The sequence below is a fragment of the Falco naumanni genome, chromosome 4, assembly GCF_017639655.2.
Source record: "Falco naumanni isolate bFalNau1 chromosome 4, bFalNau1.pat, whole genome shotgun sequence".
Lineage (NCBI taxonomy): Eukaryota > Metazoa > Chordata > Aves > Falconiformes > Falconidae > Falco > Falco naumanni.
In genome coordinates, this window is record NC_054057.1 from 74,506,663 (window position 1) to 74,530,479 (window position 23,817).

Sequence of the window (23,817 nt, forward strand, 5' to 3'; positions counted from 1 at the left end):
TCTTTGGCTTTGTGTCTACGAAGCACTTGCACACAGCGCAGCTCGTGTGGCGCGGGATGTTGTGGATTAGGTGCAACAAAGCCAGCACCAGCCCTTGCATCATCCCGGCACCCTTCCTCTGGGCTGTACTTCCCCTTGGAACCGACCCCAGTCCCTCCTCGAGATTCCCTGTGCTGGGGCCAAAAGGAAAACAACTTCTGAGCCAGTGTCAAACGTTTCCCTCCTGCTGCTGCATTTATCACCACCTCCCGCTGAGCCCACTGCACCCCTGAGCACCACTTCACCATGACACCCTACAGGGCTCTTGTAGCTGCTGCGAAACACCCGAGGCCTCCTCCTCTTCCTCCCTCACCTCGTGCTGCGTCGCCCTTGGGTGCGTCTTGGCCCTTTAGTCGCAGCGTGCTCCTGCAGGGAAGGTCTGCGGACGGCCAGGAGCTGGCACAGACCCTCCCCTCTCCAGGCTCGGCTCGGTTACCCGGTGGTTGGCACCCGCTGCTGCGCTCACCACCCCGCCAGCACGCTGCAGGTGGCAGGGATCACCCCGCTCCCCATTGTAACTTCCCGGCTGAGGAGACGAAGCGCAGGGAAGGACGGCTCGCCCCTCGCACAGCAACCCGCACGCTCTGCGGTGCTCTCCTGGCTCCGTAGCTGCTCCTAGATCTTCACGGCACTGAGAAAACCAGGGGCTGCAATTTGCTCTGGAAGAGGTGCCGGCAGCACCCCTGGATCACCATCAACTGCCTCCGCTCGCTGCTGTACGCAGACACTGCTTCTGCCTTCCCACCCAGCGGCCGACAGGGCTGCTGTGCCCGGCCCGCTCGGTCCCTGCGGCACCCCCAGCAGGAGGGCTCCTCTTCCTCGGCTGTCAGCTGCCGTCAGACCCTCACCCCTTTGCTCCAACACGTCCAGGTGACAGACCAGAGCAGGGAGCGCTTACACAAGTGCTGCGGGCAGACCTCTGGCCCGGTGGGACAGCGATGAGCAGCCAAGGTGTGAACCTCAGCTGGTGCATCTGCAGTGAGAAGAAACGCGCCCGCAGCCTGTGGTGGTAGCAGTGCTGGCAGAAGTCAGGATGGCCAGTGGCAGAGCGCGGTGGACAGCTGAAGGAAGAGCAGAGAACCAAGTTGCTGCAGCTCAACGTTCAGATCTTCCCCTCCAGAATTCCACAAGGGGGAAGGTCTTGGCCACCCCCTCCGGTGACAGAGCTCCCACACTGATCTCCAGTGCGTTCCTGCCTTATGAACGCTGGTGCTCTGAAGATGCCTTTCACCGCCAGCTCCTCTCCCATCAAAACTCAGGCAAGGACCTAAAAAAATCAGATGCTCAGTCCCAGACACACTGAATTTCCCAGGGAGACTGGAGCGAAGTCCCCCCCTCGCCCCTCTCAGACTGCAGGGGCCAACGTCAAGCACGGCCCCTACTCGTGTCTGACTCCAACTTTGCCTTTCCCTTCTCTCCCTTGCAAAATACCTGCTTTTATCTAAAACAACCACTCCTGCAGGCTGGGATTACTGGATCTAAATCTGTCCCTGGTTCTGTGCTCTCAACATACTTCAGGTTGTACGTATAAGCATTCCAGTATTCACTTCCCATCAGTTTGGCTTTTTTTCCTCCGTTCTTCCCTGGGAATGGGAACCCAAGGGAGCTGCAGCCCCAGAGCTGCGCCACCTCTGTGCTCCGAACAGGACCCGGCTTATCCAAATCCGGAAGCGGTGCTGATGTTTTTAAAGCAGATGCTACTTAAAGGTATTAGCGAGATTTGAGTGCAGTTATCTTAACCTCAGGTGTCAGGCTTCGCCGATCCCAGCGGGCACCAGCCAAGTGGAACCATCCTTCAATCCAAGCAGTTTTACCAGCTTTTATTAGAAACACCAGCACATTTCAAGTTTCCTCTTTTTGATCACAAATATAGTATTTTTCCTCTTTTTAAGTACACAGCATGAGACACAGCATCAGGGCTTTCCATCTTTTTTTTTTTTTTTTTTTACAGCAATTTCTTTTGGACAAGCTTTGGGTTAGTGTTCACTGACCTCACCCCAGCCCCAAATTTTGACATCTTGAATTGCTGAAGACAATTGCATGGGCAGATGAATCCAACGGTGGTGAAAAATGTACAATAGTTAAAAGTTTGCAAGAAAAGTTTAAGCAGAGACCCTCTACAGTTAAAAAGAACGGCGTAGCGCCGCAGCGCACTACTATTTTCACAGTACGGGGATAAAAGTTGAGATCAATCGTTTGCTCTTCTCCCCCCCGTCCTCCCAACTGCATTCCACCACCGCCGTTAAGGCCGGAGGAAGCGCTAACTGAATGTGACAAGCCAAGCCGGGCCACCGCGCTGGGTTTGCTGCAAATCCCACGCCAGTCGCACGTCATCGAGAAGCCTGGAGGTCTGAGGGACGGCGCTTTAGGCCAGCCGTGGTTTTAGCTCGCACCTAACGCTGGGAAAGTTTCCCTGGACGACTTAACTCCAAGAAAGCAAGTCACTGGGGGGAGGAGGGGCAAGTATCCCAGGAACATGAGGGCATGGTGACAGGATATTAAAGGGAACATGTACATGATTTGTTATTTTTTATTCCACAGAAAACCCTCAAATCTAGACTCAGAGTTAACAGCAGAAAAATAGTGTTAAAGTCAATAGGTTCATATTTTACTGTAGACTAAATAAATTAGCCTAGAATTAACTCAATACTCTCTATTTTCCTTTCATTGGTGATCCTTCTCTAAATTAATGCAGTTTTTAAAAAGCAACGGCTATTAATAATTTATTCCAGTTAACCCTTATGGATGAACACCTGCAAAGAGTCAATGTATGGGAACCATTCCCCGCTCCTCTCCCTCCCCGAAAAGGAAACAATCACTAAAGGGTGTTGTAAAACAGACATGCTACCTACAGTACTCCATGTATCGTGCCACTCCTATCGATGCCTCTGGCTGCTCTGTGTAATGAGTGAATATCCATAGCTATGTCTTACAAAGAACATGATCAAAAAATATATAAATAAATAAAAACCTTAAACATTCTTACATGGATTTTAAAGAACAGAATACATGTTAAAAACTTCAGTAATTTATATCAATTTTAAGCAATACTTTATATACAATGGAAAAAAGACATGCATAGTCCAAATACAATGTTGAAAACAGCATTTTCATAACAAAAAACCCAAACACTAAGTGTTAATACCATGTACATGAATTCAAGAAGGACCACCCTTTTTGTCTGTTGCACACAGTTTATTTAACAATATGATATTATAAGTAAGAAATGAGTTTGTTTTTTTTTTTTTACCATTCTATACAGTGATTGAATCTTCTTGGATTTCTTATTTATAGTTATTATAGCACTTGCATGATTTACACTAGAATTGCTTTTCCTCATTTCAAGTTTCACACAGAAGAAAGAAAGAAAAGAATGCTTCTTCTCTATTCAAATCAGCACGGTCTAAGAGTGATCATCCCTATTTTCATCTAAAACCAGTTTTATCAGAGAAACAAAGCAACAATTTCTACATCTGCAAGACAAGGATTTTGGCATTGGCCAATGTGTGTTTTTGTGTGCAAGAGTCAATTCCTATCTTTCCAGGGGTAATACTTCAACGCCTGCAGAGTTCACTATAGAAAAAAAATCTTCCCGCAATGTGTCAAAGTTACCAGGATACATTATAATGTTGCATTATTTCAGGAAACAGTTTCTGAATATTATTTTTTCTTCTTTTAAACGCAAATGTTTGAAGTCTTGAAAATACAAATAAAAAATATGAATATAATGAACTTGTTTTCCCCATTAAAAAAAAGGTATGAGTCAACAGCAACAAAAAAATAAAAACCAAAAAAAACCCACAAAAGAGACCAGATATTTTAACCGCCTGGCTTTAACAAAAAAATATATTCTTTGTATTGTTTTTGTTTTTTGTTTTTGTCTTTTTTGTGTTTTTTTTTTGTTTGTTTTGTGTTTTTTTTTAAACAGCAATTCATTCTTCCATGTGTAGGAAGCAGCAGTTCCATCTAGGATTCAAAACAACCCAGATGTCTGAATTTTCAGTATAAAATGTCCAAGAACACGAAAGGAAAAAAAAGGAAAAAAAAAAAAAAAAGGAAAGTGATGCTCCCATAATGCTACAAACCCTCCACAAATTTTTCTAATGTGTCCCCGGTGGTGTCACCGACCAGAGACAATTCGTTAGACAACGCACTCCTGTTCGGGGTGTTTAGTTGTGGAAGCATTGCACTCTGTTCTGGGTTGCCCAAGTGTCCCTGATCCATGGAGCTAGCCATAGTAACTGCGAGTCCTGGGTGGGGGGAACCAGTCTGGGGAGAGACGTGGTGAGGTGACGGTTGGGGCTGTATCCTGGGTGACGGGCTGGAATGTGGTGGCTGGGACTGGGGACGGGGAGACTGAACGGGTGCTGGGGACCGCACCTGGTTGCTGAGGGAGGTGGCGATCTGCTGGCCAGGGAGATGAGACGCCTGCGGTTGTCCTGAGAGCATGTGCTGCTGTGGGCTCATGGGGTTGGGCTGGCCGGGGGACCCTATCTGCTGCTTCATCTGCTGCTGCTGCAGGATGCGCTGCTGCAGTGCTTGCTGGATGTTGGGAGTGCCGTCTGCCCCCATGCCGGGCTGGCCCATCTGGTTCAGCTGTCCCATCTGAGCCATCTGTCCCATGGACCCCCCCTGTATCGATATATGCTGCTGCATCCGCTGCTGCTGCATGGCTTGAGGGTAACCTCCTGGTCCTTGAGGCTGCTGGAACTGGTTATGTCCTGCCATCCCTCCTGCCATGCCAGCCCCTCCTTGCTGCTGCTGCTGTTGCTGCTGCTGCTGCAGTAATTGCCGCCTCAGGATTTCTCGGTACTGCGGACTCATGTTTGCCATGCTGGGGTTGTGGCCGGGGTTCATAATGTTTATCGCTTGTCCCTGGGGATTCATAGCTCCTATCCCTTGCTGCTGGGGAGGAACGCTCGGTCGCTGCACTCCTGCTTGCATCGCGTTCATGTTCTGCAACCCTGCTTGAGCGTGCATGCCTGGCTGTTGCATGCCGGTCTGCGGCTGCTGCATCCCAGGCTGGGGCTGTATGCCCGCTTGCGGCTGCATCCCAGGCTGGTTAGCCACGTATTTGGCTGTTCTTTGCTTTATAAAAGCTGCCATAAGCTGAGGGTTGGATTTAAGGATATTAAGAACCTGCTGCTGCTGCTGCGGAGAACTTGGTGATTTCAAGGTCCTCAGTAAGTCCTGAAGTGCATTTGGGGGGATGCTCCGCGGCGGCTGCTGCACGCCTGGCATCCTTGGCCCGGCCACCGCTTGTGGTGTCGCCATCGGCATCACCGGTCTCGCCATTCCCGGCTGCATCGGTTGCTGCTGTGGCATCGGAGGCGACTGCCACTGCCCAGGCTGCATGTTGGACATCACTGGACCGCTGACGGGGTTGGGCCGGGGTACATTCATGCTGACTTGCTGCATCTGGTTCACTGAACCCACCGTCGGGTTTACTAGTCCTGGGCGACCAGGAGGCAAACCATTGTTAATGTTGTTGACCCTGTAGAGCTGCTGCTGCTGCTGCGCAGCTTCTCGCTCGATCTGCCGAGCCGCTTCCACCGCGGCCGGCGGAGGCTGAGCCGGAGGTGGAGGCGCGGAAACCGGGTTCGCAGGTTTTCCTGTTGAAACAGTAGTAGGGGGCTGAGTTCTCGACACGCTGGGAAAGCCAGCCGGTGACATACTTACAGGGGAAGGCTGGGGCTGGGGAGGAGGCTGCGGTGTTTGCGGTGTACTTGGCTGCTGCGTAGGGGTACCAGGCGTTGCTGAGGTAGGAGAAGGCAAACTTTGCTGAGGCACGTTTCGGGTGTTCATGGTAGCCATCCTTCTGCGCATGAGCTGAGCCTGCTGCAGGCGATGCTGGATCTGCTGCTGTCGAAGCTTGTGTTTGATATTGAGACAGAATGGCACAGGGCATTTGTTCTCTTGGCAGTGTTTGGCATGGTAGCAGCAAAGAGCTATGAGCTGTTTGCACACCGGACAGCCGCCGTTGGTCTTGCGCTTGCAGCCCTTGGTGTGCTGGACAACCCGTTTCATCTTCTGGCAGGATGGCAATGAGCAGTTTGCATTGCGGCACTGACAGGCATGGACAAGGGACTGAATGCAGCGCTGGATGCTCAGTCGTCGCGACTCCTGGGGGCTCTTTGACTGTTGCTCCCCTTGGCTGTTGCTCTCATCATCCAGACCCAGGCCCCACTTAACCATCTTGTGGTCATGGCTCTTAGTGTTGTAGCAGTTAATGCAGAGGTCGTAGTCCTGAAAGCAGAGAAAACCCAAAGTTCAGCTGTTTACAGAGCACTAACCACACCAGCGAAAGAGCAGGGGAGTCAGAGCGGCGCTCGGTGAGCAACGCCAGCCTGGTGTGGAAGGACAATTCTGGGTTTCAGTGGGAACGAGCACACGGAACAAGAGCCGCGTGCTGTGAACAGTTTCAGTGTACACCTGGTACACCAAGGGAGAGCAGCGGCTGCATACGGAGACAGTGGGACCGGACCTTCGGGGCAGGGAGTGCTGGGCAGCCGAGGGCAGGAGCCACAACAGCTGCCCCAGCAAAGCGAGGCAGCAACCACAAGTCTCGACTAGGGTGCACAGCAATGCAAACAGGGGCTGTAATTGTGGCGTCATTTTATTACATGAAAGAGTCCGGCAGGAACTGAGTATTTTTCCTTTTTGATGACAGGAACTAATTACTTGTCTGTGATGTCTGCTGGGGTGTCTACACAAGGAAGGCCAAAACCTCCAACTAGCAGGAGAAATGTACCATCACTGCCTAAAAAATAGGGGTTGGCTCTCCATTTAGCTATCCTTAGTGTAATAACTGCCTAATAATAACTACCCCAAAACATGTATTTTTTAATCCCTACGCCAACCCTCAAATCAAGTACAACTTTCATGCTAAGACAGACGTTTATCTGAAAACCTGCTCAACCCCCACCCCCCCTGCCTTTTTCACACCCCTGTTCTTTTTCTGCTGGAGGAAGGGTACTCCCTCACACGGGAGTACCCAGAAAAAACCTAAAGGCCGTACCTCCTTCCACCACTTAATTCCCCTAGTGTGCACCATCCATTTCCAGCAGCCTTGCCTCAAGAAGTCCTGTTCAATGCTTTCCTCAGAGGGATTAATTAAGACTCTTCCAACACAAACCTGGCAATAACCACTGTAAAAATCTAGGCTGCGCTTACTCATTTTGGCTTTTCGTTCAGCTGCAGCCAGAGGTTATCACAAGCCTCTGGAGGCTACCCTTTCTGCAAGTCCACTGGTAGAATTCCATGCACAGCTGCTCTCTAACACAGCACAGTGGAAGCCATCTACGCTGTGAAAGGACTAGTCATTAAAAGCATCGAGCCAGGCTATGAAGCCACTTGGTCTGATCCAAAGGGCAGGTAACCACTAGCGCTGGGCCAAAGAGACAATGATGAAGTTGTGGCAACCTCCTCACCCAGCTCCACGGCAGCCCGGACACACGCCCGGCTGCACTCCCTCCAACATGAGGCACCATGTGTAAAGCAGAATGAAGGAAGAACCTTGCAGAAAGGCACGTGAACCTCTCTCGTGGGCATCCATCAAATGTGGGTGAGCTCGTGCCCTGCAGATTCAGACTAGTCTTGACGCAGTCACACCCCACCACCCAGTCCTAAAGTTCTTTAAGTTTAAAACTGTCTGTGCAAAGAGCCACAGTGGAATAAACGACGCAGCAGTAGCTGTTCCAGAGTACTGGCGTTTTCCTTGCTGAGAAATTAAAAGCACTTATTCTAGAAGAAGAGATATCCCACTGTAGTAGTCGTGCTCCCTTAAGGATCAGCAGCCCTTTTACAGCATAGGCTTAATTTCGAGGAAGCTTGGGCAATATTTTTTAAAAATAAAATTATCGAGCATGGTTGTAGGGGAAGAGAGAGCAGATGTCTCTGGTGATATACACCTACCTCACAGACAGTGCAATGCCACCTTGTTTCCACATGATGTTTGCACTCATTGCACGTGTAGACAAAGCGATCCTGCCCTTGAGTGTGCAGTTCTACCAGCATGCAGAGCGTGGACCACTTGGACCGGCGTAGCGAGGAGAACTCCCAGTGCTTATCTCTGGCTAAGGTGAGGAAGGCATCTCGCCCATCCATCAAATCACAACTAAGTAATGGATCAGGGTCCACAATGGGAGGCAGGGTGTTAATTACAGGCCCAGCATGTAAATGAATCACAAAAAAGACCTGCAGATAAATGGGGGGAAAAAATAAAAATAAATGAGGTTAGATAATCTTGCAGGAAAAAGCTCATGTTCCGTGGCAGTAACGGTATGCTACAAACATTATCTAATCAACTTCATTTAGGCTTATCTCTTCCAATATGTTGTTGCACAACAGAAAAAAGTTCTAGTGCAATCACAACCTTTACTCCTCCTGATTTTTCACTTCTCAGTATCACCAGGCCTGGATTTACAGGATTAAAATCTTCTCTGGACACCGCATTGTTGTGACAGTACCTCTTTATGCTTCTCCATAGTGGCATACAGCTTCTGAGACAAATCATTGGACACATTTGGCATGCTGGGTTTCTTCTTGTTAGCTCTGCTGATGCTACTCTTATTCTTGTTGGTTTTTTTGTTGTTCTTTTTCTTGGCGTTCTTGCTGTCGCCCTGGCTTCCCTGCAATAAATGCACAGGAGAGGTGTTACACTTTACAGAGCTCTCCCCCATTCACTGTAGCTGAAAGAGCAACGCTTCTGCCGTCAATAGCAGAACTTTGTGCCAATGCCTGCGAATCAGCAATACCGTGTTAAATATATACTATCTTCCAGGAAAAATCAAAAGCCAAACTGGCAGGCAAACAAATTCAAACACTGTTTAAAAATAGATTTTTAACGTATGCATACATATTAAATAATTTGTATCTTAGACTTTTTTTTTTGCCCATCTCAAACACTGTACTTCAGCTTCTACTGCTTGCTTTACAAGACCTTATAGATACCTGACGATAAAATGAGTTATACATAAAATAAGATTTAAAAATGTTCCAGAAGTGCAGTGTTTTGCTTTGTTGTGATTTGTGGTTTCACATACTTGCTTGAGCTCTGACTTTACTGCTTGTTTTACAGGATTTAATTATGGGCTAGAAAAGAACATGCAGGATCTGAAACTAACAAAATGCTTTACTCTCCATTCTGAAGACTTATGGCTGCATATGCAACTCCAAAAATAAAAAAATATCCCCCAAAACCTTCACTTGTGTCTAAATTACAACACAGACCACAGTGACCATATACTGAATACCAGATATAAGCGGAGAGTAAAAAATAGCAGATGATGCTATTTAGATGACCTGTGAAAACAGAAATAACTTTTAGAGACTTCTTATGTCCTTGAAAAATAAAAACCCAAACCCTCAGCAAGGAGCTTGCCACTCAGCAAAAATTCCCTCCCTAACTGCTACAATGTGGGTTATCGTAATATTAAAAATAAGCTACTGAAAGGCTCTGAGAGATATATATACACACACACATATATATACACAGACACTCAGATGTGCACAAGAAAGTTTCATGAACACGGTGTACAAGCAAACACAGGGTTTACCCACAAGCATATTTAGTCAAAGAAAACAAAAATATTCCAACTGAAGAACGCAATACTATATACAGAACTGTTGCCGTCCTTCCATTCCATTAATTAGGCTTAGATAGGAATTCCCTGTCCAATCTTGGGTTTTCTGTAACTAATTTTATTGCCTTTTTGATCAAACCTGTTTGGAAATTAAAATTATACTATTTCCTGGGAAACCAGACAGAGCTCTGAGTGATTTGAAGGCATTCAGAAATGAGCTACTGTATGTTCCCACCTTGACTTCTCTTCCCCAAAATTTTCTACCCCCGATGGACGCGGAGCCTGTTCTCCTTTGCCTATGTGTTCTGAAGCCTCAGTGTAAGATTAAAAAATGTAAACACAAAAAGGAACAACAGATTGAAACTTAGCCAACAGTATAAGTCTTAAGTTTTATTTCTATTCCACCTTTAGCAAGTTTGCATTTGGTCAACTGTACAAAGCTATTCCAAAATGTTGTGAGTTCCAAGATTGGTTTCGTACTACTTTGTTTTGATAGTATTTAACATAACCAGCCAGGTTTGCCAGAGACGCCGATGGCATGGTTACTCAGGGAGCCTTCACAATCCTTTTTCAAGAACTTCTAAATACTTACCACCTCTTTAGATTCTCCTTAACCAATACTTGCAGCACACGTTGACTTTCAAAAGCTTTCTCTCCACATATACAAAGCTTAGGACTAAGAATTTAAAAAGAGATTGACAGATTCTGTAGGGCGAATTGCAAAGTTTCATGAAGTGCTTCTAGACATGGCGATCCCCATGGCTGGGCACAGTTTCCTCCATGAAATGACACAAGTTTAAGAGACCGCACTGGAGAAGTTCTCATGCTTTTAATTTCATTCCTTTTTTTCTAAGCGAAGTGGCAAAGACCACACTGTTATGTGTTTTGTTGCATTCTTGGATGACATCTTCAGCAACCTGAATGCAGATTTTGTTTCCCTGCTATCCCAAGCAACATCAATGGCAGTAAGTGGGAAAATAAGGATGCTAGCAGTCAAGGCTGCATCTCCTCACTTTAGGCAGACAATTTGTATGAATTTCACAGTTAGCTGTTCTGCGTTTTTTAAAACACTTCCCCCCCCTCCCCCCCCCCCCCCTTAGATGCAGAGGTTTACACTGGTGTTTTCACTGGAAGGGCATGCTACAGTTTACTGAAAGTGATACTGTTAGCAAAAAAGGACTGCAACTTAAATTCCAAGTCCTGTCTTTCGGTTACTTTTATACCGCTATGTTTGTTGAAATATTTCAATATTTTAAAAAGTTACATTCAGCAGGAACAGAGTGAAAACTATTAACTTCATGGGTCCATAAAACCCATAAAACCAAACTGTATTAGCTGTGAAGGAGCTGCTAAGGTTTAATTGAAAGAACTTTCTGACATAATGGAATTGATGGATTAAGGTTTATCACTCCACATCAATCACACATAATATGTACCGTATGCAAATTGTCACAGCATCTAAGCTGAAAAGAGTTTTTCCCCAGTTAAAGCTTTTGGTTCCACCTCAATCAGCCAGACTTCAGATTTTCCCACTATATTCATTTTCTAAATGCCTTGCTGCAAATCACAAGTAAAAGGGGTAGTATAAAAGTGCTGAGACCTGGTTTGTTTTTGGTTACAGATACAGATACAATCAAGACACAAATTAAAATGAACAATGAAATTCTGGCCAGAACCCTGAAAAAGGAAGTTGTTGGGTCTTCTTGTTTGTTTTTTTTTATACACAGAGAGAACCCTGGTGAAGGAAAACAACCACCAGGACTGGTATTTCACATCAATGCAAAGCTTGCAATAAATACTTCTAAATTTCAGCCCCTACTGTCGCAGATGACCACAAGTACCTTTGCTTAGCAGCTTTTTCAGCTTTGAAAAAATACAGCACCTTTCAAAATGCAAATACTGAAGGTGATTTGCAAAGGTGTGAACCAGAAGCTCAGCCACATGGCTGCAAGCAAATGCAGCAGTCATGATGCAATCCAAAAGTAGCTTAACACATTTCTCTGAGAACAGAGATGCTGAACTGACATAACTGACTCCTGGTTCTGTTAAAAAACCAAAATAAAATAACAAGCCATCAGTATATTTATTACCAAAGGAAAAAAAAAATCCAGAAATGCAGCTGAAGGGAACTCTAGTTTAATGTCTAATGTGAATGACCTTCTCTTCTAGTTTACTGGACGTAAATGCTCTGATTTATTAAGGAATTGTCAGTTTGTGAGCCAGAAGCAAATGTAGCATATAAAGTTAGCTCACCTCTGTTGTTTCACTAGCTGCAGTACTTTCTTCCTTTTTCCTTTCCTCCTCCTCCTGCTCCAACTCCTTAATGCTTTCTTCCAGCACATTGGGCCAGAAATCACCTTCAAAGTAAGGCAGCTCCTTGGCACTCGTCAGCCTGTCCTCAGTTGCTTGTTTGAAGATGTCCTGTTAGGCGCAGAACACAGTACCAACACGTAAGCGAAGACCTCTTAGGAGAGAGGGGAGAACTACAGCCACGATCCAGCGCTACACGGAAGAGCGGTGCCTCACCTACAGCCCATGCCCCACTCCTGGCAGGCCTCTTCTGGCAGCTCCAAAACTGGCCTGGAATACCGCCCACAGCCCGCTCCTGTTCCACCTCGGAAAGCGCCAAGGCTCTCCTGAACTGACTGCAGGATGCAGGATCCTGACATGACGGGAGAAACTAAGATACCCCTGGAAAACGCAACAACCCCCCTCCCTGGTAACCACACCAATTAAGAATGAAGCTACCCCATGCAACTTTTCCTACACTGCTCCTGGACAAGTGCAGGAACTGTTCTAGTGCCAGCAAGCACATCTCACCCAGCCCTCTCCCTTAAAAATCTGAAAGCACGTGAGCACTTCAGTGCATGTGCCTGGGCTGTACGTCACAGGGGCGGTAAGCCTGGCAACTCCAGGAGGAATCACTGAATGCACCAGCAAACTACTACACACAGGAGTACTAAAGCCTGGTTGCAAGAGGGTGTGTGTGTGCAGCCTGCATCCTTCGCTGACTGCTGGCTGAAGCTCTCTGGGGCAACTGGCCAGGATTGGGGACCACCAAGAGGAACAGGTGCCTCATACAGTTGTTTTGGAGGTGTTTTTTTAAGTGCATTGCATTTAACAAGCACGTACAAGACTAGCCAATCTTCTCTGGATTAATTTCAGGACCACCTTATTAGGAGAGACACAGATTTTCTAGCTCTTTGCTATGCCAGATCAGATGCCAGGGCTTGCTATCTGCGCTTCTATTCCACACATCTAGTAACTGTCACTTGCAATCAAAACATCTCTTTTTTCCTCCCCGCACTGTCACTACCACGAGGAAATTTTTGTAAAGTTTAGCACGTAAGGAGTGGCAAATGCTACCTCTGCCATCACCTTTGCCATCTTTAACTTATTTCCTTGGGTATGTGTGTGACATTCTCCAGTTATGAAAATCATCCTTTTTCTCTTCAAGTGAAGAAGCTGTTTTAGAAGCAGGTTTTTTGACTTCACACTAGAGGTCCAGTATTCCACCCCATCAAGCAAGTAACTTCTATAAACCTTAACAACCTACACACACTTCCTTGCCTGGAAAACTGCAGTGAAAAAGAAGTATGTGAAGGCAGGCTCTTGTGCACTTCTTTTAATGTAGAAACCAAACCTAAAGAATTTTCAGCCTGAAAGACAGAACCCTCCAGAAAAATCTAAGAAAACGCAGCCACTAGCTGAGAATAAAACCCCTTGTACAGTACTATGATGGTTTCACGCATTATGAAACAGTATTAGCTACCTTCAAATGAAAAGCCCCCCAAAATTAGTTCATGAAATAAACAGTAGCAAACCTTGTAGTCGTGAATGATTCTCTCAGCAAATGCCTTGTCCAGCATCTTCTTATACCATTCTTGCAAACGTTTGGGTTTGGGTATTTTCTGATCAGGCGGATGGCAATGAAAAATATAGTCATCTCCTTCACTTGGGGGACAGGCCCAGATGTGTCCTGTCACATACCTGTGTTTCACACACACACAAAAAAATAATCTTAACCATTTTGACTACCACCTTAAAAATAACTCAGACAAACAGATATAAATTCAGACCTCTGGCTTTCTTTTTTTTTCCTTCTTCATTTTTCCCTCTTTTTTCTTTGCAACAAAGATACTGAGGCAATAACCTCTATTTGTACAAGGGATGAGAAAAGGTCTCAGATATAATAGTGAAGCTTAAACATCGAGTGAACCTCTGATAAAAAGAATGATATGCTGCCAGTTTAAGAACCCTAACAACAGAAAAAACACCTTAGTGATAATATCCAAATTTCTGTCTCCACTGCAGAAGAGGCATGTGTTCCACACATTTCAGAGAGGGCAGAAGAAAATAGACACTATCCCAAGTGAAAAGCTACTTGGCATCCTGAATTAAAAAAAAAAAAAAAGCTACGAAAAAAGATTTATGTACAAAGATCTCACTCACCCAAGTTTCTTCACATACTCCAAATATCCAATGAGGATTTCATGATAAACTGCAGTTCGGAGACAACGGGGGCGGAAGAAATGAATACTATCTAGATACGATATGTACACACGCCTATAGTAATGAGAGAAGAATGATAGAAAATCATGTATGGCTGAACGTCTGCTTTGTCTGCTGAGAGCTGACTTGTATACTAGATACATATACAGCCATACTGAACAAAGACAAATTAAAGATGACATTATTCTAATGCATATTTAAGCATCTTATCATAATATAAACAGTTCTCAAAAGCAAAAGATGGGCAGAATCTTTTTAGACATCAAGAATATACACAGAGAGACAAACTTTAATACAGAATGTAAGGGACTGTAGCATTTCACGTGACACTTGTTCTCCCCTTCAAAGCCACCTGCAGTCGTAGAGTAGGACTTATTTGTGCCACATAATTGAAACGTATCTCCTGTTCTTCTGTGTTTGAGAGTAACTGCCCAGTGAATGTAGCAAGATGTTCCCTGTGCATGCACCGCCGGTACAGGAAGCACAGAAAGGAGAGTACCTTGTATTTGGAGGGGGGCAATCCGAGCCGTACTCCTGTACGTGCATGCCGAAGAAGCACACATCTACTCCGTCTATCTCCTCAAATGCAAATAGAGCTTTGGTACGGTAAGGGAAAGATTCTGACATCTCACCAGAATCCACAAATCTGAATGAAAGGGTGATGAAGAAGAACAGGAGGGGAAAAAAAAAAAAAAAAAAAAGATAAAAAAACCAAAACAACAAAAAGCCTATTATTAAATCTGTGTCCTAAAAGAACGAGGAAATGCTTTTCAACCTTATTTTTAAGGTTTATTTTATTATTATGCAGAAGTTAAACAGGGTCAGATCAGAGCTGCATTAAAACAGGGAGTCCTGTTACTGTGAAACTCACAGAAAGACAGTTTCCATATAGCTAACGTATGACTGCACAGGCAAGCATTGAGTACAAGAGCATCCTCAGAAACCACAAGTCTTTAAATATGTTGCAGAGTAGAAAACCTGATACATTATGGTGAAGTGATGTCACATAAACACTGTCTTTATGAATTAAAGCCAAAATACTTCATAGAATAAACCTTTTCAGCTTTTCATTTACGAGGAAGCAAACGAAAAATCACTTTTGAAAGCTAAAGTACTTCTAAAAACACAGCAAAATGAAGGAACGGTAAGGAAAAGAATCTCAGCAACTGTTTCAAACTAAACTATGAATTTTGAAATGCTAAGCAAATGTGGTCAGACTTTCTCAAGATTAATAATACAAAGTCACAGTATTATAATCAAAACCAGGCTGTCCCCACTACTCCCCCCCCCCCCCCCCCCCCCCAGTCAAAATACAACTGCCACCTCCTTTGAGTTTATTTACTGCATACTGCTTTTTTTGCCTTTCATAATCGCCCTTATGCCTAAGTTTCAAATATGTGCAGAGGGATTAAGGTGCAAATTGGCACAATTTTGCAATATTTATGCAGGGAAACTTCAAAATTAAAAGAAAAAAAGAAGATTGCATTTATTGTAATTAATAGAACTAACCTGGATTTCATTCCTGGTTTAACTTCTACTGTCTTATCTGAACTGGCTACTACTCTGACAAAGACCTCTCCAGCTTCAGGATGATTCTGTCGCCGTAAAAATTTGTTTACTCTGTCTTCCAAATGGTTTCCTAAACGTGTAGTCTGTAGCCCTAGAAATGAAGGGGGAGAACATGACGGAAACGTTATTACTAGAGAAATCACTGTTAAGTTCAGGGTGTTACCGTGCTTGTAAAGTCTTTCAGCTTGCTTCTCTGTATAGTAGCAGTAGGCTTTTTTCCCCTTTGTATGAAAATTTGATGTTTTTATTTACGCAGGCAAAATTAAAAAAGCAAACCCATCCATGTTTTTACACAAGCCTTACGTGTTCATACCCTGCTGCGGAAGCTAAAACCACTATAGTGGGGAAATTACTTAGTAAGTGAACTAACAAAGGCGGCTTTACATAGCATTTTTAAATTTGCAGGCTTATTTTATGAACACTGCAAATGTTTTCTCCTAACAAAAACACTATCTGGCTGTTTGACAGAGATTACATCATTTTATAGATCTGGCTCAATGCCACACCTTTTCAAGCAAAGCAAAGCAAATCAACAGAAATGAAAAGCCTTTTGACTTCAATGGAGATTTCATTGCTTTTCCTTTTCTTTTCTTTTCAAGAGAGCTTTTAGATTGAACAGTTACAGTAATCTGCACATAAAGCTTAAATAGTTCTTGCACAGTGATAGAGGTCTTTAAAAGTTCAAGTCCACATATTGTCCAGACCCACTCTCTTGGTCTCTATAATTAGCTTTTGTCAGGAGAGCTGTTTTTGTAGTATTACAGGATGCAATGGTTTTCAAATAAATCCACACAAAATTAGAGAAATTAAGATGAAGATTTTGGTTTAAATTAAGAAAACAGAAGTAGCACACTATTTTGACTTGAAGATTTATGACTATTTCTCTTCTCCTGCTGTACTTATTTTACCAGCTCGTATTTCTACTTCATTTTTATGGTCAATCTGCTATCTCTTCCAAAGCAATGGTGCAATCTACAGATGTTCGTTTTCCTAAAATGCATTTAATTTTCAGCTCTCCATTGCTTCATTTTTCGGTCGTTCTTTGGCTACTGACAGAGAGCTGTTGGTTCTTCTTCCTGACTACTGAGTTTGCATACAGAATGCTGCAGTGAAACACCTATGCTAAAAAATTATTTTAGGTTCCAATACTGGGGAAAAGAGTCACGTATATTCAAAGGAAGATCTTGCTTTTTAAGGGATTTATACACTTACTATTTTTTTTTAATCAGTTTATAGAGATCACAAAACATGGCAATCTTGTTTTACATCTTTTAGTCTGTCCCCTTGTCCAGTGAGATTCTGTTGTCATAACCAGCACAACACAGTTTAAGTATCATTTACTTGCGGCCCAATAATTAAATTTAAAGGCAAGTTAAAGTAAAAATACACTATGCCCTTTACCAGTTCCAATACACTGGCCTTTCCCAGAGTTTCCCAGCTGACTACAATATACTGGGCTTTCCACAGATTACAGAAGGCAGTTGATTTTAAAGGAAATTCAAAGAACTGTAAAGAAAATTCACAAATAATTTCTGCAGGAATTATTTCGTTTTGTTGATTTCTCTGAAGACAGAAAAAAACCCCAGCTCCATTTCAGCTAATGAGTTGGTACATTTTTAGAAAGCCATTTTAGTTAACTCTACTGTCTTGTTGTGTTTTCATTTTATCATCTTTCCAATGCTAAGCAACCAGAGGGTATCTGCTTCCTTCCTTATGTTGCAATGCATTAAGACTTGAAAAACAAACAAAAAATAAGACCAGATAAGCAGATAAAAGAAACAGGCAACACTAAGATTACATGCACTGTAAATAGAGGATCTAAAACCCGCATATTTTATTAGAACATGCAAATCCTTTGGGAAATCAGCTTGATTTTGGTTCTTGGACACCTCTAACATAAGTACTTCCAGTAAAAGCTCAGGCCTCAACAAAAACTGCAGCACAGACTTGAAAAAAGACATCCAAACCAGTAACAACACAGAAGAGTTTCAGGCCGTTTGAGTGCAGAAGTTCTGTTGCAGTAGCGGTGGCCAGATATTTGTTACTGGATGAGTAATCGGGCAGATAGGAAGAAAGTCAGACTTCTGGCTTACTGTGATTTTTTTTTTCAGGAAAGTACTCTGGGTGACTTATTTGTCTGGATATCTTGTCTTTGAAAATCTCTGCATTAGCTACTGGTTAAGTAATATTGGTAGATTTTCTTAGTAAGAAAAAGACTTCAAAAGTTTGGAATTTCACAGCATAATCCAGCTGTACACTGGTTTACAGGTTGTATTTGGCTTGCTGTCAGTCAGTTTTATGCAACTTGTGATGTGGTTAAGATAACCATTTTTACTTAATATACCTTAGAAATATGAATGTTATCGTAACAGCTAACCAACAGCTTGCAGCCGAGGGACATGCTATCTTGATTATTAGCAGTCGTGCTAGCATGCTTGAGAGCATGGAGAAATATTGATGGCAATTCTGTAAGTAAAGGTTTTTACGGGGACTGAGGGGGAGAGGAAACATGCTAATGTTTCAAACTTTCATCACTCGTGTTTCTTTTCAGGTTAGTAGTAAGACCACGGTTTTGACAAGAGCAGGCTCTCCTTCCTTGTTCTGGTGTTTTCACTAGAGCGTTGTTAAAGAAAACTGATCTCAGGAGCTGAGCCCACCAGTGGATTACAGCTGGCAGCAGGACTCCAATTGTCATGTGAAAAAGAAAACAAGATAGCCAGACAGCAAGGAAATGAGAAAGAAAAGATCAGTGGAAAGGAAAAAAGCACCATTATTTCCCTGTCCAGACCTCCAAGGAACAGAATGGTTAATGGTTACCTTGAACTAAATGGCTGGTTACTCAAACTTTAAGTGACGTCGCAGAACAACTGCAGACGTCGAAGGAATCGCATACTTATTTAAGACAATTTACATCAATATATGCTGTAAAGTCAGCATATAATAGTAGAGACATCTGTTTAAAATGCTTATCTAAGCCCACATTTTTATTTCATCATTTTATTAATGTTCTCCTACAATCTTAATCTGTCTTTAATGAGACTAATTTTAATCTTTTTAACAATACTACCTTCTTCCATGCGTCAGGTTACTCCAGAGACCGTTTTGATAACTACAACTTAGCATGTCTCATACAGCATCATCATCTCCAAATTACCCCCCTTCGAATCTCTTATTATGCAATCAACCACAAAGTTATCAAGAAGTTAGATTTAATGCAAAACCATGCCTTTATTACAATTTGGAAGATTCAGGCTTGCAAAGTCACAGTATGACAAGGTAATAATGCCCAGAACTTCCAAGGACCAAAGAAGAACAGGGGAGGAACCAAGCGTACCTGCAACTTCTAGTTCAAGTGGCTGAATCACCCTCTTGGCTCCTACACTCACTTTATTTTTCTACCCCATGCCACTGACACTGCATTTCCAATGCTAGTCCCTACTCTCCTCCCTGCCTCCCCAAAACACGTACGAGTAGAAGTTATCAAATTCTGTTGTCTGATGTTAAATGCATGAAAAGAACACCTGTGTAAGGATTACTAAGGAGACTCAGACAACTTGACCTGACATCTTCTGGCACTCTCTTTAGTGCCCATTTTAACACAATTATTTATGACAATGGTTACTTCCAAGAAAATCTGGACACATAGTACAATGGGTTACTAATTCCAGGGGACAGTTCTTATACCACAGTCCACTCCAGAAGCAAGAAAAGCTCTTCAAATACATTAGTACTTGGCACCACCACAGCACACCTGAAATGCAGTACACCTCGTTACTACATGTTATTTGAAGGGCACAGAGGTGACAGTAACTTACCACAGTTTCAGCGCTACGTGGAAACATGCCTGAATACAGCCAGTGAAGTGCATGCAGCCTTGTGTTTCTCCTGTTCTGTTTTCCCCTCTCTTTTTATTTTCTTTATCTTATAAAACTAAGGACATGGATACCTCAAGCAGCATTAAGACTGACCAGAAACACATGAAGAGCAGGTCTTTACAACATTGATTAAAATTCCGACAGCTGCCAAAGCCTTGGGCTACACTACTCCCCGTTTTGCAAATGTTCCTGTACTCTCTGTCATGACTTCAGAAAGTCTCAATCAAAAAATCTCTTAGGGCTGGCTGGGAGAAGATGAAAGTTTAAGATAAAAATAGAAATATCAGACTCACTTTTAGCACTGAATTTGTTTTCTTTGCGTGTTCTACCAGTTTTCTTCAGACAATTATCACAGACAAACCTATTGAGAAAAAAATTGTCAAACACTTAGCATAAACCCAGTATCAGCTAGCTCAAACCCAATGTCTGGATCCATAATTGGAAGTGTCAGAGCACAATACAATTTTTTCTGGATTTGAACAGCTTGTATCTTTCTATTTGAGGGACTTAACACCTTTATGAGCTGGTCTAATTCTGCCAGTTACACCTGCGTTTGTGCTCTGTAGTATACAAACTTACCTCCAACCAGCTTCCATTGTTTAGTAGTTAGAAAGAAACCACAGAAATCTGCGTATATGAACAAGTTGGTTTCATGCACATTTTCATCTGCATATACTGAAATGAGACCCCAAACACCAAAAAAATGTATTTTATTTAGAAACGCTTTGTTCTTTTGTACTCTGTTCTTAAAAAGGCAGTGACTGCACATTAAAGAGCAAAGGCAGAAAATCTTAATTGTCTAAACCACATTGGTCTTATACAAGGAGTAAAAAAACTAAGAATCGGCTTACCCGGAAGGCCAAATAATATCATAATGTAATACACAAATCTGGTGCATCTTCCGACCACACTCTTTGCAGTCAACAAACCTGAGAAGAAACAACAGCAGCTGATCACTTTTGTTGTTAGAAAAGTAATTTTCCAGAATTCAGCAAGGACTTTTGAACCCTCTGCTAAGGATTTAATCAGCTTCAGCAGGCCCAATTTACATGTCAGTTAAAAAAAAAACTCATTAGAATAGCTTCAATGTCATGTAAAAATAATATATAAATATAGTAAAATGTACTAGTTTAAAAATGTGAAATGGGCTGTCATGCACAACTTTTTCTGGATCTTTTCTATCCTCTTCTAAGCAGAGTTCTAAGTTTTCCCAGCTTCACAGAATTCTGCTCAACAATACCTCCGCAGATTTAATTTTCAATTGTTGCAGCAACCACAAGCTGACTAAATGGTTGCTCAACTTACTGTAAACGTAAAAAACTAGTCATTCGTGAATCACTGTGCCAAGAAAGCATGTATTAGCTTGTCTTTGCCTGCACGGGTCTGCTGTAGTATAGTATGTCAAAATTCTTTTTTTGGATGGGAAAACCGTTAGAGGTTTTCTCAGTCAAGACTGCAGCGCTGGTTACGAAGCCAAATACACCGGGGTCCATCCTGGCAGTCTACCTTTAAAGGTCTGGGGGAGGAGCTCTATTTAGTATTTGCAAAGATAAGAAAGGAATCAAAATGCACTGCATATCAAACTGCCAGAGACCAAAGTAACAGTAAGATAAAACCTCATTTCAGCTAGTTAAGGACAGTAGGAAAAGCAGCACAGTGCTACTAAAGGAATGTTCAACTCTGCTTTGACCGAACTTCCTGAGGCTAGTAAACGCAAGGGAGGAGGATGGCTCTTTCAGTGGGCTAAGCCACCAAGTGAAGAGAAAAATGTGTTTCAAAAGTCTGGCTAAACCAAGAGGAAAATGCAGAACTCCCCACCAGGTACTCAGGGCTTGGTGTGAAAGTCTGTACGATGGGGGCCGTTTTCAGCCAGTTGTGCAGAACACACCTTAGGAATTACCCAAATAAACAGAACCAGAAACTGCCATTAAACAGGCTCATATTTTCCCTCTGGGCTACCAATGGTAGAAATGAAGTTTGTATGCTGTGCTATGAACTCTAGAGAAAGATTCTGCAGCCTGTTTGGCCAGAGATGGGGGTGGGGGGAAGGATTTTTGATTTCTGAAGGGCTGGCTAAAGGACAAGTCAAAGTGATGATATTATCTTAAGAAAAACAACACCCGGTACTTACGGCTCTGGATCTAGTGTATCATTTTTCTTCTTTTCAAACTGATCCTTAGAGATGGTTCTAGAGACAAAGAGTTAATATGAAAACTCAGTAGAACCTTTATATCAGAGGCCAAAACAACATGCTTCTCTGAATTGCAGCAAATGAGCAAACTTTAAGTCAGAAGAAAGCATATCGGTATTTATTTTCTATTCAGAGAAAGCAATTCAGTTCTTTTTATTTTAAGCTACAGAAAATGTTTTTCCCATTTCACTTGTGTAAATTAAAAGCAAAATAAGAGATACCCAAGTATATACAAATTTAAAATCATAAAGAGCAAGGGAAGCTATTGTCAGTAAAGCAGCCACCTTCCAAAACAGCTCGTATTCCTCAAATCTTAGAGCATCTTATTTTCTCGTCAGGTTAAAGACAAGCCATTGGTTTCATAAACAAAAGTTGTACTTCAAAAGGTGAGACGTCTGGATTAGGCGAAGTCTTTCATTTGAAAAGGTAATGGATTAGTGACATTTATTGACACAGCTTCCACCCCCAGCCCCCAACCACGTTACCTAGCGCCTGCCAGCCCCTACCCAGTCCACGGGCAGCTCTTGGGCAGCGCAACTTGACGCAAGCCGGGCAGAGGAGCAGACCCACCACAGGAACAACTGTTAATCATCTGTTACTGTGAAAGTCTCCTCTTAGTAGCGAAGTAGCTATTTCCACGCTACCACCACCGGCCACAGGGTTTTCCTATCAGCTCAGGACTACACGCCACCCCTCCTATCCCAAAAGGCAGCATGCAGGAGAAAGGAAGCTACTTACGTTTGAGGCTGGGAAGGGTCATCACCCAGGGTGACATTCTCCCCCTGGATTTCAGTGAAACACTTCTCACAGAAGTGATACCTGTCAGCAAGAAGGCCATATTTGGGTGAACTGGTCCAGCACAACACACAGCCACCCAAGCACGGAGCCACCAACCAGAGCAGGGCAGATCACCACGACGAAAGGGGGGGCGTTGTTGGTTGATTGATGGGTCAGTGTGGACAATGAGGAGGAACAGAGGGGAGGGGAGGGCAGGATTAGAGAACAGGGGAGGGAACAAACAGCACAGACGTAAGAGGTAAGACGCAAACACCAAGACAACACAGAGCAGAAAGCCAAGGCAAAGCACAGATTAGCATTCGGTCTCATTTTATACAATACTAACAACTTGTTTGTTGATCAAATTCAGAATTTGGGGAGGATTACTGAAGTAGCTACCAAGCGCTACGTTTGTATAAACTTCAAATTTAAGAATTTGGATTTGATTTGCATTACTTAAGGAAAAAATGCTCTTTGATTCCAGGCTTGTGACAGACCGAGCTTCCTTTAGGAAAAAAAAAATAGCCTGTCAAAAAGCTTTACAAATACATTTATTACAGATTTAAGTAATTAGAGAATATGCTGAAAGCATTTACTGATTTGTCAGTAAAAACTGTAAAAGCAGGAACACTTGGTATAAAAAAAATAATCTATAAAAATATTAAGTTCAAAAGTTATTTGACTGTAAGATTAAATGTGACCAATTGCTCAGCTAATATTATTTAATATAAATGAAACCAAATCCATACTCTAGACAAACATTTAACAGAAATGCAATTATGGGTCAGAGTTTCCAGCCCTTTATCTATATAAGTACAATATATGTATATATGTGCACAACATTAAATATTGTACATACATACAATATATTTATCAGGTACATTAAAGATGTAGAATTAAGCTTTACAAATTGAATGTGAGGCTAGGTACAATTTTTGGTCACCAGACCAAGAGCCAATCCAAGTTATACTCAGCAAAACCAACACTGCAGTTTAACAAACCAAGCTGAGTAAATTGGAATACAACTCTACGAAAATACAATCTGCATTTGAAAAAAAAAACAAAATCAAAGTAACACAGATTTTGGTGGGTTTTTTTGGGGGGGCAGTTTTTTTTTTGTTTGTTTGTTTGTTTCAGATGAACTGGAACCAAAGTTGTCAGGGTCATTTAAAAAAAAAAAAGAAAAAAAAAAAAAGAGGAGGCTAAATGTTTGGAAAGGATATGAATTCACACATGAACAAAGGTAACAAAGAGAGGCCACAGCTGTAAA

The 23,817-nt window shown here is 42.9% G+C and overlaps 1 protein-coding gene across 5 annotated transcripts in view; it reads right to left on the bottom strand.

The window, feature by feature from the left end:
* Nucleotides 1-1,845: 1,845 nt before the first annotated feature.
* The window catches only part of LOC121086402 (CREB binding protein), a 96,902-nt gene continuing 74,930 nt past the window's right edge, over nucleotides 1,846-23,817 (bottom strand). For all 5 annotated transcript variants that reach the window (XM_040590109.1, XM_040590111.1, XM_040590110.1 and 2 more), the window contains 12 exons: nucleotides 22,509-22,589; nucleotides 21,711-21,767; nucleotides 20,431-20,508; nucleotides 19,873-19,940; nucleotides 15,645-15,795; nucleotides 14,635-14,781; nucleotides 14,076-14,189; nucleotides 13,448-13,613; nucleotides 11,877-12,044; nucleotides 8,508-8,669; nucleotides 7,954-8,235; nucleotides 1,846-6,285 (listed from right to left, as the gene is read on the bottom strand). In XM_040590109.1, coding sequence (XP_040446043.1) covers nucleotides 4,117-6,285; nucleotides 7,954-8,235; nucleotides 8,508-8,669; nucleotides 11,877-12,044; nucleotides 13,448-13,613; nucleotides 14,076-14,189; nucleotides 14,635-14,781; nucleotides 15,645-15,795; nucleotides 19,873-19,940; nucleotides 20,431-20,508; nucleotides 21,711-21,767; nucleotides 22,509-22,589 — 3,643 coding nt within the window. In that variant the 3' untranslated portion in view covers nucleotides 1,846-4,116. The remainder of the gene's footprint in view (nucleotides 6,286-7,953; nucleotides 8,236-8,507; nucleotides 8,670-11,876; nucleotides 12,045-13,447; nucleotides 13,614-14,075; nucleotides 14,190-14,634; nucleotides 14,782-15,644; nucleotides 15,796-19,872; nucleotides 19,941-20,430; nucleotides 20,509-21,710; nucleotides 21,768-22,508; nucleotides 22,590-23,817) is intronic.